The sequence below is a fragment of the Fusarium solani genome (assembly GCF_023522795.1).
Source record: "Fusarium solani strain SB1 chromosome Unknown bctg00000001, whole genome shotgun sequence".
Taxonomy (NCBI): Eukaryota; Fungi; Ascomycota; class Sordariomycetes; order Hypocreales; family Nectriaceae; genus Fusarium; species Fusarium solani.
Genome location: NW_027072156.1, coordinates 1,771,823 through 1,782,784, shown reverse-complemented (window position 1 = coordinate 1,782,784; position 10,962 = coordinate 1,771,823). Strand labels below are relative to the sequence as shown.

Genomic DNA, 10,962 nt, shown 5'->3' with positions numbered 1-10,962 from the left:
CTCGGTGGGAATAGCGGCAGAGTGACGTACTGGGCTTGCCCTGCTTACGCGGAGATGCCGGGGCTGGAGCAACAATGCAATTAGCAGGGAAGAGCTGACCTCGATCCCGTCTCAGCCAGCACATCTTGGCGGTCATGGTGTTAGTCCAAGCAACAGAGAAAACATTGTATCTTTTCTAAGAAAAACCGCACATCGCAATTCCCAACCTCGGGAGCAAACTACTTTTACCCTTTCCTTTCCAGCCCAATCTCGACCCAACCCAACGGCCCCCCGTCTCAACGTCCCGCCCAACAGCGGCATCTTGGTGATCTTACAGGTGCACGCATCGAAATTGTTACTAAATCGTTACCCTGCTGGAACGGGCACTCTGGTCCCTTCCCCGGTGGACCAATCCCACAATATCTTAGCTCGCATAAATCGGGAACCCAAGAGTGAACGAGACTCGCCCGGATCTCAGCTGCCGACCCGGTCCCCCTTGACCCGCTCAAGCATTAGCATTTCTCTTGATTTATTATCACCAAGATTCACACTCAGCGTCCTCCACAAATCAATACGGAATCCTTGACAGCCTCAAACCCTTGAACCCTTGAACCCCCATCCATTCTTCGGCGGACGCGAGGCCTCCTCTGTTTACCCCCTGGATCTGGCTGGGGGTGCCCTGGTAGTGACCAGCAAATGGGGAGGCCTGGGAACCGGTTATCGAAGCGTCTCGTGTGGGCAAGCTCACCTCCCGGTGTGGAGAGGCAGAGCGAGGGAAGCACGGGCTGGAATGGCCCTAGAAGCTCGCTAGAAGAACCAGAAGCAGCATCACCACGGTGTAGGTTCGGAATGGAGGCATGACGGCCGCCCGGTTGGACCCGATGGTCGCGGGCCAAACGAGGGTCCAAGGGCCGCCCCGAAACTCACTGACACTACGCCAGGAAATCACGAGACGGGCGGGCGCTGAGGTCCCTCGACTCGGGTTGTCATGGCGTCAGAACCACGTTGCGGTGGAATGTTTTGGGGGTTTTGACAAGGGGACTGCTTTGCTCACCGTGCTCACCTCGAAAAGCCCTCAACTAGGCCCGAGGCGGGAACGGTCTCGCCGTATCACGGTCAAAGGTGACCATGTCAGGGAGTTGAGTGTTTGATTATTCGCGCAAAACTCTCTTTTTCTTTCACTCTTTTACTAGGGTTGAAATTAGGGCATGGGATGTCTTTTGGTCCTTGAGAAGACGTCGATCCACCCTGGGCTCAGACAGACATCACGCCGTATTATTATCTGAGCCTCTCACCCCTTTGGCCGCTTACTTGGCAGTGGAGATGACCTTCTCAGAAGCCTCACCGAGCCTGCCCCGTGTTTTCAATGCCTTGGACGCAGGAGCATTGTCATTTTCGACAGACGCGTTGGATATGCCACGACATAGCACGCCAATGCTGACTACCTAAGAGAGGGGCTCGTTGCTACAGATACATTTGCATATGACTTGGTTGCGGCTCTTTGGCAGGCGGCTGGCGGTTAGACTGCGGCTCTGTTTACCATGGCCGCGACCTTTTTTCTGGGGTATGGGTACGGAATGCTTCAGGTTAGCCATGAGACGCATATGAGACGGTGCCTGAATGCCTTAGTGAGTGCCTGAGAGGCTGCGAAGATCATGGGTCTCATGCACGCCATCGATTGGATGGAACAAGGCTGGGGCAGTGAGTGTCACCAGGGGAACAAGCCGAGCCAAGGCCGGCTTGGATTGTAACTCGAAATCGGGCAGCGAGACACATTCATACATGAGAGGCAACATGGACAAAAGTGCAATCGCACTAAGGCGACATAAAAAGGTGGCGACTTGCCCCTATCTCGGATTGTCTCTCTTTTGTCGATTATTTCTCTTCTGAGATGTCCCGACAGTCAGGTACCCAGGGGTAACGTTGTGTTTGACAGCTGGAGATCTCGTTGTTTCTTTGTGGCTGTGGTTGCCTTGTTCGCGGCTGTGCTGACAGCCCAACATGTGGGGAACAAAAAATACCGGGACTTGCTCACAGCCAAAACCGCAGCAAATAGGTGCAAGTGATTCCGATGTTTTTTGTCTTCCCTTGGCCAAGCATCTGAAGGTGGAAGGCGAACCACTTGACCAGTTTGCCTTACTGCTCCCAGGGCGCAGTTCGCACAATGATACCAGAATGCGTAGCGCGTGTAGAGAACATTGCTGCTCCATGGAGAGCGATAGGTAGGCGCTTTCACTAAAGCTACACTACCTATGGCTGTGCCATTTCGCCGCCTCCTTCAATCTCTACAACCATTCCCTTCAATACACATTTTTCTCACACGTGACAACAAGGCAGATCGATAGGCTTTAATTCAAGCAATCAAAACCGCATGCGCATGTAGTATATAGGAGAGGGCATTTTGACTTCCAAAGGTTCATCATTATCACCATCACCGCCAGCACCGTGCACGTCTTCACCAACTTATCAAGCCACAAAGAATATCTGAACAGACGCAAACAGTCATTGTCTGGTTTAAAATTTAGGCTTTATTCTGCACTCAAAGGATTGTGATTCACAGTGCTTTGAAACATACTTTCATAACCGTCTTATTCGAATATTAAAAGAGGCTCTTCTCTCTCCGCCAAAATGCCCTTCCTCCATTCTCCATCAACACCACCAACCATGTTCAGCCGCATCAAGGACAAGTTCTCCAGCAAGCGAGGCTCCTGCGCATCCCCACAGGATCCGAACATGGCTCCTTTCAACTCAAACAATCCATTCTCCGATGACTGTGAGCTGCCCTCGCCTCCGTGCGACGATGACAAGCCCCGCCCAGTACTGATACCTGAAATCACAGTCAACGACGCGCCTCCCGCTTACTCCCCTGTGGATGAAAGCAGAGCTAGGTCTAGAAAGCCTACGCATCTCAACGTCGGGGCCGGCCGTCGCGGTGCTTCGCCATCTCCCAGCCTTGCCAGTATCACGAGCGCCGAGGACAAGTATGCCTTCCTCTCCACTTTCGACACCATCTTTGTCATCGATGACTCTGGTTCCATGTCCGGCCGCTCGTGGCGAGAGACTCGTGATGCCCTCGCCGCCATCACACCAATTTGCACAGCCCACGACCCAGATGGAATCGACGTCTACTTTCTGAACCACCGCTCCAACAGCTCCGGATCTGACGGCCAGGCTCCCGGCGGATACTACAACATCCGTGACGTTCACCAGGTAGAGCGCCTTTTCAGCTCCGTCCGCCCAACAGGCGCCACCCCCACGGGAAACCGTCTGCAGAGCATCCTCAAGCCATACATCGCTAGCCTTTCCCGTCGACCTGACAGCATGGACACGACCAAGCCGGTTAATGTCATCGTCATTACCGACGGAGCTGCTTCGGATGACCCCGAGGCCATCATCGTGCACAACGCCAAGAAGCTCGACGCCCTGGAGGCGCCTCCTCACCAGGTGGGCATCCAGTTCTTCCAGGTCGGCAACGAGTACGGTGCTGCTGCCGCTCTGCGACAGCTAGACGATGATCTTGAGGACCAGGGTATTCGCGACATGGTCGACACGGCCACTTGGAGCACTAACGGCTTGAAGGCCGATGGCATCCTCAAGGTCGTTCTCGGTGCTGTCGTGCGACGCCTGGATCGCCAGTCCATCCGCAACTCTGTGGACAGCCGTCGCCGCTAAGCGAGCTTTTTCGTTCAACACCAAAGACTCTTGCCTGCCGCATAGATTCTACACTTTCAAGGAGTTCAGGGGGGATTTCAGCCCACTAGACACGGGCACGGCGGTTTGCTCTTGCTTTCTTCTCTTCGAGTTCATACTTTTACTTGTACTTTTATAAACGGTTGGCGGTTGGGTGGCAACTTCATTTCATGATACCCGCAGAGTTCATAGACGGACATCGGATAGATGGTAAGACAGAGCCGGGTTCAACAGCACTGACTCGGTACACCCTCACGGGAACAACTCAAACACTACAATCATACTTTTCTGCTTTTTTATGTTGAGTTTTGTTATTAAGATAGAATTAGAAACCAAAAAAAAAAACACTACAGTTCGCATCACTCCTGATCCCCAGTGCCTCAGTCCGCCTTGGATATATCCCCATTCGAAGTTGGCGAGCTGTCGATAAAGTAGTTTTCCCCCAGGACTGCTTGGCAATTTCCCCCCGTTGTAATTCCTCCCCTGATAGAATTCTGTTACTCTGAACCCCAACCGCCAAAAGCCCCTGTTCCCAGGAATATCCACCCCGGCAATGACAGAAAACGAACTCTGATCGAAAACGTGATATTAGTATTGGGGTAAGGAAGTCAAGTTCTTTTATCCTTTCGTGAGATAAGAACTAGGTATCGGGGTGATAACGGTGGGAAACGAATTCATGGCCCGGGAATCTAAAAAACAAATGACCATGAACGCTGAACGCCTGGCTCTGGTCTGGTCTCGGCGCTCTGTGTTACGCCGTCGGGAGAAGAGACATGTGTCTTCTCATGATGACCGGATATCGTGATTAGTCGTAAAGAAAAGTCGTCAAAAAGGAAAGCCGCTCGAATTGAGAGGCGATGTGTAGTATTTGTCACTATCATCGGAAGATCCCATCAGATGTAGATGAATTCTTGTGTTAGTCTTGGTGTTTGTCCAAGACTCAGGGGTAGATGCAGCAGTATAACCTCTTACTGCATGCAGACCACATCAGCCAGCGAGACCGAGTGAGCCGAGATGTTAGCGCCCGTATCGTTGCGGCAGGTGATGACAGGCGTGGTGACGAGAGCCACGCGCCAGTGCTTGGCCTGGAGCTCCATGGGGTCCATGTTGGGCCAGATGGGCACCATGGACTGGCACGAGAAGCGGCTACCAACCTCGGGGAACCGGAAGTCAAACGTCAGGCGGCTGCTAAGGATACGACTCGATAGGGCCCAGGCGGAGGCGGCAACAGCCTCGAGGTCCCGGTAGGTGGTCGCCGGGTTGACACCGGGGTTGAGAAGAGGCTGAACCATGCTGATGAGCATGTCGGCAATCTCGTCACAACGGACCTTGCTGAACTGGGGGTACTGGTCGAGCTTGAGGACAGAGTCGATGAGGCTGGCCTGGCGGTCGAGGATGGGCTGACGGTGAGCAGCTGGCTGACCTAAAGAGTTGATTAGCAGGTGCTGAGGCAGAGAGAAAGAGACACATACCCTGAGTTCGCTCGAGATCCTTCTCAACCTCGAGGAGGCCGTAGGTAGCATCATTGTCGGCACCAGCCCAGGCACGGGGAACCCAGACACGGTTAACAATGTAGTCAACGACAACACGAGTGACGAGGCACGACTTGGAGCTCTCCTCCTTGAGGTGGTACTCAAGGTAAGAGACAGCCTCTTGCTCCATCAGAGGATGGTAAGTGGCCAGGAGAACAGGCCAGACTCGGGTCTGAGAGAGGTCAGTTGGCTTGATGTAGGTGGGCAGGTTGGCATTGTTCTCGACAAAGTTGCGGATAACAGTATACAGCTCCATCATCTGGTCGTTCCAGGCCGCGATAGTCATCTCGGTGATGTGGATGAGCGGGCCAGGGAAAGGAGGCCGGGTGGTCAGAGCACCAGGAGGAGCCGTGAAGTCGGGCGAGATGGGGTCGCGGAAACGGCTGTACTTGTTGCGCGTGTTGGAGGGAGTAGGAGGGAAGAAATCGCGGCGCTGGCCATGGCCATAGGGGCCAGCATCGTGGCGAGGGAAGTTCTTGTCAGGGTGAGTGTACGACTGAGGGTAGAACTCGGGAGCGTTGGGGCGGTAAGTGCCGTTGCTGAAGCCTCGTCGAGAGGGAGCCCGGTTAAAGTTGGGAGGCTGAATAGGGCCAGGGATAGGACCAGGAACGGGCCCGGGGCCATTCATAGGGTTCATGGGGTTCATAGGGGAAGGCCCAAAGCGAGACTGAGCTGGGGTTGGGGGAGCCCACTGGCCGAACCTACGATCATTGGGCATGGTAGACGTGGGACGGGGAGGCAGGCCATGAGGTCCAAAGCGAGGAGGAGCCACAGAAGAAGGACGGCCAGGCTGGAAGCCGGTTGGAGGGCGATGAGGCTGCATTGTGAGGTCGCCAAAGACCTGTGAGAGACCCTTGGTGTCTCGCGAGTCAGTCTCGTCACGACCCTCGGGGCGCAGCGACATGATGGACTTGTGGACGACGTCCTTGTTGGGACAGGCGTCGGCGATGGTCTCGATGACGCGGGCCACGGAGTCGGGGCTGGGGTTCTTCATGACCCAGAGGGATCGTCGGCTGTTGACTTGATCCTCGAGATGCTTGATGGTGTCTTCAAGCTGCTACAGAGGAGTCAGCTACTGCAATGTGAGTTGAGAGCTTGGACAACGTACCTTGATCATTCCATCGCGGTCGGGAGACTTCGACTTGGAGTCCTCGGAGCCACCCTCCTTCTCCTTGAACGACTTGAACTCACGAGTCAGGTTCTGCAGCTCCTCCATGACCTTGGCAACCTCGGTCTCAGCCTCCTGGCGCTTGCCCTTCTCGTTGGCCAGCTCGACACGGAGGTTACTGATAGTGTGGTTCTGATCGTCGGCTTCGGCCTTTGCGAGGTTGGCCTCGATGCTCATGCGCGCGATGGCCTTGTCCGTGTCCTCAGCATCGAGCGTCAGGTTCATGAGCGCGTCGACGAGCTGGCTCGTCTCGGTGCTGACGATCTGTCCGACCTCCTGGAGCTGCGAGACGATCTCGTTGGACTCCTTGGAGGAGACGCCAGGCATGCGGCGGAGGGACGTCTGGATCTTGACGAGAATCTCCTGAGAGGCGCGGGCCTTTGCAAAGGCAGGCTGCAGAGAAGGGTTCAGAACCTTTGTGCGACGGTCGGGGTTGAGATGAAAGAAAGGAACTTACGTGATTGTTGGTCATCTGCTTGATCCTTTCAGAGCGAGCAGCCCCGGCGAGGGGAGTCGAAAAGTTGATGGACAACATCTTGCCCGCGGCCTTTGTCTCTGGACGACTTCCGCTGCTGGAGGACCACCGGGACGCGACCTGGGACTCTCGAGAGGAACTCTGAGAACTCGCGAGAAGATTGAAGGTCATTATAAGACCGAAGAGAAGAAGCCGATCTGATGGCGATCGGGGAGAAAACACAGCGTATAGCTGACTATGAAAAGGGTAGAAGAGGGGGGGTGGGAGGAAAAGTGGTTGTGGTGGTGGTGAGAGGAGGGGAGGAGGGTGAATGAGGAGAAGACGGAGAGAGAGAGATGGGGAATCAAGTTTTCCTGTGCGGGTGCCCGTTCTTGAATTCTAGCACGCAGGTTAGTTTTCTTGTGTGCGTTCTGTTTGTCAAACCGATGGCATGGGATCAAAGTCAGGGCTTGGACTCGAGGGGGAGAGGAAGAGATGAACTCGAGGTCAGTCAAGCGGCACCAAGAGATTCACTTGAGAACACCCCGGTCTTGGTTGAAGAGAAAGGGACTGAAGAGAATGTGCTTCTCAGTGCTTGATCTTGGGCAGTTGAGAGCTGTCGGTGGCGAGAACCGTCGCCAGCTGGCAGCAACTGGCAGACAGTGATGGCCAAACTCCGCAAACACCAACCTCAGGAGGAACTCAGGGCAAGCCAGAACGCACAGAAAGATCTAGATGAAAATGAAAGCAAAAAATTGGGAGAAGAACGAACCTCGACTCTGGATGACAGAACACCAGATGAAATCAGGGGTTAGGACGCGATGAGACCAGCAGCGTGCCTTTGGTGCTGGTTTTCAGGAAGGAAGAGGATTTTAGAGATGATTCTTGCGGAAGGGTGCGAGAAGATGATTAGAAGAGCAGAGGGGAGTGTGAGGAGAAGAAGAGAGGAGAGTTGAGGAGTTCGAGATCGGAGTGCCGACTTGCGTTTCTACTCCACTACCACTTGGTCAGGTGGCTCGAAGTCGAATGCAACTCAGATTCGAGCAAACGAAAGAAAATGTGCCATAAATGAACTCTAGCTCGTTTGCTTGACACTCAAAGACTGCTTTGGGCCGTAGGTCACAAGCTGGATGCCCCCAAAGCCATATATCCATCCTTGAACGTAGACAACTCGAGGAATATCGGCAGGCTCCAGTTGTCAGAACACTATATGGATATCACTCTCTGGTGATACCACTCCTTTGGACGAGCTCGCAAATAGCCAAGTGTGAAACCTGAGGTGACACAGCTGGAAGACCCAAGACCTTACCAGTGAACAATACAACGTCACGAACATCAACCCTGAGTTCGTTAGCAAGGCATACCATATGGACCATGTCATCCCTTTATCACACACCTCACCACCAGTTGCAGTCACATCACTCAATGGCACCCAAGTTACAAGTAAACACAATCTATATTTTGCACCAAACTACACTACACTGACAACAAACGACGGAGGTCTGGGGAGCTACCCCTTCTTGATCGAAGGAGGAGGGCCATCCTAGGGTTACAAGACATCAGCATTGGACCTTGCGACTAAGCGAGCGCTGAACCTGGGATACATCGGTGCCGATCCGGAGAGGAGAGGAGAGGGTCGGGGGTCCAGATTGTTGGGTCGAGTTGAACTGAGAAAACCTGCGACATCGTGACATGATATAGTTAAAGAGGATGTGACGCCTTGAACTTGTGAACCTTGATGCATGAAATATGAGACGGGATTTTGCTGTTGGCGATAGGTGATGTTGGTGGTGGTGGGTGGGTGGGCGGTCGTCGATGTTGCTTGGGACGTCGAGTTGTATACATACAGCCTGCTGCAACGGCAGACAGGCTTCCGGAAGAAAAAAGAGACTTGATGTCTGTTGATCACCAAAAAGTCTTAGTGACGCTCCTGTGCCAAGTGATTGGTGTGAACTCTGCTAACCTGCAAGAGTCCTAGAGAGCTTTGTTGACAGGCCAACATTAGCTTCAGATTGCCCGAGTACGAGAGAACAAACTGCTGTAGACGGCATCTACAACAGGCGACGCGTCGATCATCCGTCCGCCGAAGTACCGGCCGTTGAGGCCCTTGATGGCATTCTCGCCGCCCTGGACTTTGTCAAATTTGAGATAGATATCGCCCTTTGAGTTGGGGTCAACCGAGATGTGGACGACATGTCCGTACCGACTCTCGGCCTCTTGACGAACGTCGTCCTCGAGCTCTTTGACCCAGTCATCACCCTCTTCCCTGTATGTGTGTCAGTCATCTGTTCCATAAGCACTTGGGTTGTCACTTACTCTTCAGGGTCAAACATGTTATGAAGAACAACACAGCGGCTAGCCATGTTGACATTCATAGGCAGGGGTTTTGTCTCCGTCTTGGGCTTCAGGACCTGTCGCTCGTCATTGCCATTGGTGTTGGTCTCGTCGGTTCTGGCAAGCTTCCTCATCAATGCGTCACGACTATAGTTGTTAAAGTTGACTCCCGCCACATCCGTGTCGTCCAAGGCGCTGGAACCTCCAGTCTTCTCGCTGTCGCGGCCGCCAGCTCGATCAAATGTCGACGATTGAGGGCCACGTCCACCTGCACCTGAAAATGCCGAGCCCTGGAAGGACTGGTTCTGGCCGGAAAATCTCTGCAGCATGTTGGCAGTACTCTCAGGGGTAAACTTATCGTTTCCGAGACCAACGCGGATGGGACGACCAGCCAGGTCAAAGCCGTTCATCTTCTCCAGCGCCTCTCGTGCCTGACCAGCATCGCGGAATCTGTCTTGATGTTAGCATAGAACAGTGATAAATGGGGATTCAACATACTGGACAAAGCCATAGCCGCGGCTGCGGCCATTCTCGTCCTTTTGGAGTTGGACAAACTCGAGCTCACCAAAGGGCTCAAAAACCGCTTGCAAATCTTGCTCGGTGACGTTGAAGTGGATGTTGCCCACGTAGAGACGGTGGAAGGGGATGGAGTTGGGATGGGGTCCCGACGCTTCAGGGTTGCGAGCCTGGCGGTTCTTCTCGGCCTCTGTCACCTGAACGATGACAGGAATTCCTAGGAGTTTTTGTCCAGTAAGTTGAAGGGCCTGGGTAACGGATTCTTCGTTTTTGAATTCGACATAACCAACTCTGTAATCGTGTCAGCAATTGTTCTGTGTGATGCATGATCATAGCTCAACTTACCCCTTGGATCTTTGGCTGATGCGATCTTTGACAATTTGGGCCTCATTGACAGGGCCCACCTTCTCAAAGAACTCCTTCAGCTCACGGGTACGCAGACGGGCGGCAAGCTGCTGGACAAACACCGTGCGACGATCCCGCTCGTCCTCCGTAAGTTGTGGCGTGCCGTCGCGCTTGGGCTCCCGTCGATCATCATCCCGGCCGCGTCCATATTCACGAGGGCGTCGGTCGCGGTCTCGCCTGTCACGATGGTCCCGGTCGTCGCGAGGGCGGTAGTGGCGGTAGGGTGAGCGTGATCGTGATCGTGAGCGTCGCCCTCCTCTGTAATAATCGCCGTCTCTGTTTCGGCGTGAGTGACGGCGATCATCATCGCGGCTTCGGCTTCTCCTCCTACTCTTGTGGCTGCCTGCATCGCTTCGGGGTGTTCCTACGTCAGGAGTGCCTCTGCGGCTTCGAGTCGGGCTGTCTCTACGGTCCCTGCGTCGGCCGTGGTCGCGGCTTCTGCTTCCATCTCGATCACGGCCACGGTCGCGTTCTCGGTCTCGATCACGGCGGCTAGGGGCCTCGTCTCGCGTCCTATCCTCAACAGGGCTCTTGTTCTTCTGCTCGGCCGAATCCTTCGCGGTGGCGTCGAGGAGTGCCTCCACGTCCAAGGTAGCCATGGTGTCTAGTGTTGCGGTGTCAGGTGAGTTGATAGATGCTCAAGATCAAGACTCCCCAAGTTTCTTGATAGCGACAGAGAGATGATTGATTTCTCCTGCGAGCGGTCGGTATTTGTCGTCGATGCGTCCCTGAAATGTTGGGGGAAAGGATGCCTGAAAAGACCCATGAATCAAGCTTTTGGGCCGAGCCGCAGCTTCAAGAGCAAAGGTTTCACGTGACCTGCCACGTGGCGCTCACCGCAATCTCCACGTCGGCCACGCCGAGCCAGACTATCAGGCCTCAGC

The 10,962-nt window shown here is 54.2% G+C and overlaps 3 protein-coding genes across 3 annotated transcripts; 1 reads left to right on the top strand and 2 right to left on the bottom strand.

Annotated features, from left to right (window-relative positions):
- Positions 1-2,607: 2,607 nt before the first annotated feature.
- On the top strand, positions 2,608-3,651 carry MRS44_002671 (uncharacterized protein; the record flags this gene model as incomplete). The annotated part of the gene is made up of 1 exon (XM_065622912.1): positions 2,608-3,651. The coding sequence occupies one exon, from the start codon at positions 2,608-2,610 to the stop codon at positions 3,649-3,651; it is 1,044 nt and encodes a 347-aa protein (XP_065478984.1).
- A 986-nt stretch (positions 3,652-4,637) lies between these two features.
- MRS44_002670 (uncharacterized protein) lies at positions 4,638-7,015 on the bottom strand (the record flags this gene model as incomplete). Its single annotated transcript, XM_046278250.2, has 4 exons — positions 4,638-5,092; positions 5,142-6,258; positions 6,310-6,762; positions 6,827-7,015. The coding sequence occupies 4 exons, from the start codon at positions 7,013-7,015 to the stop codon at positions 4,638-4,640; spliced, it is 2,214 nt and encodes a 737-aa protein (XP_046136781.2).
- A 1,815-nt stretch (positions 7,016-8,830) lies between these two features.
- On the bottom strand, positions 8,831-10,677 carry MRS44_002669 (uncharacterized protein; the record flags this gene model as incomplete). Its single annotated transcript, XM_046268136.2, has 4 exons — positions 8,831-9,089; positions 9,140-9,607; positions 9,656-9,964; positions 10,019-10,677. The coding sequence occupies 4 exons, from the start codon at positions 10,675-10,677 to the stop codon at positions 8,831-8,833; spliced, it is 1,695 nt and encodes a 564-aa protein (XP_046136780.1).
- Positions 10,678-10,962: the final 285 nt, after the last annotated feature.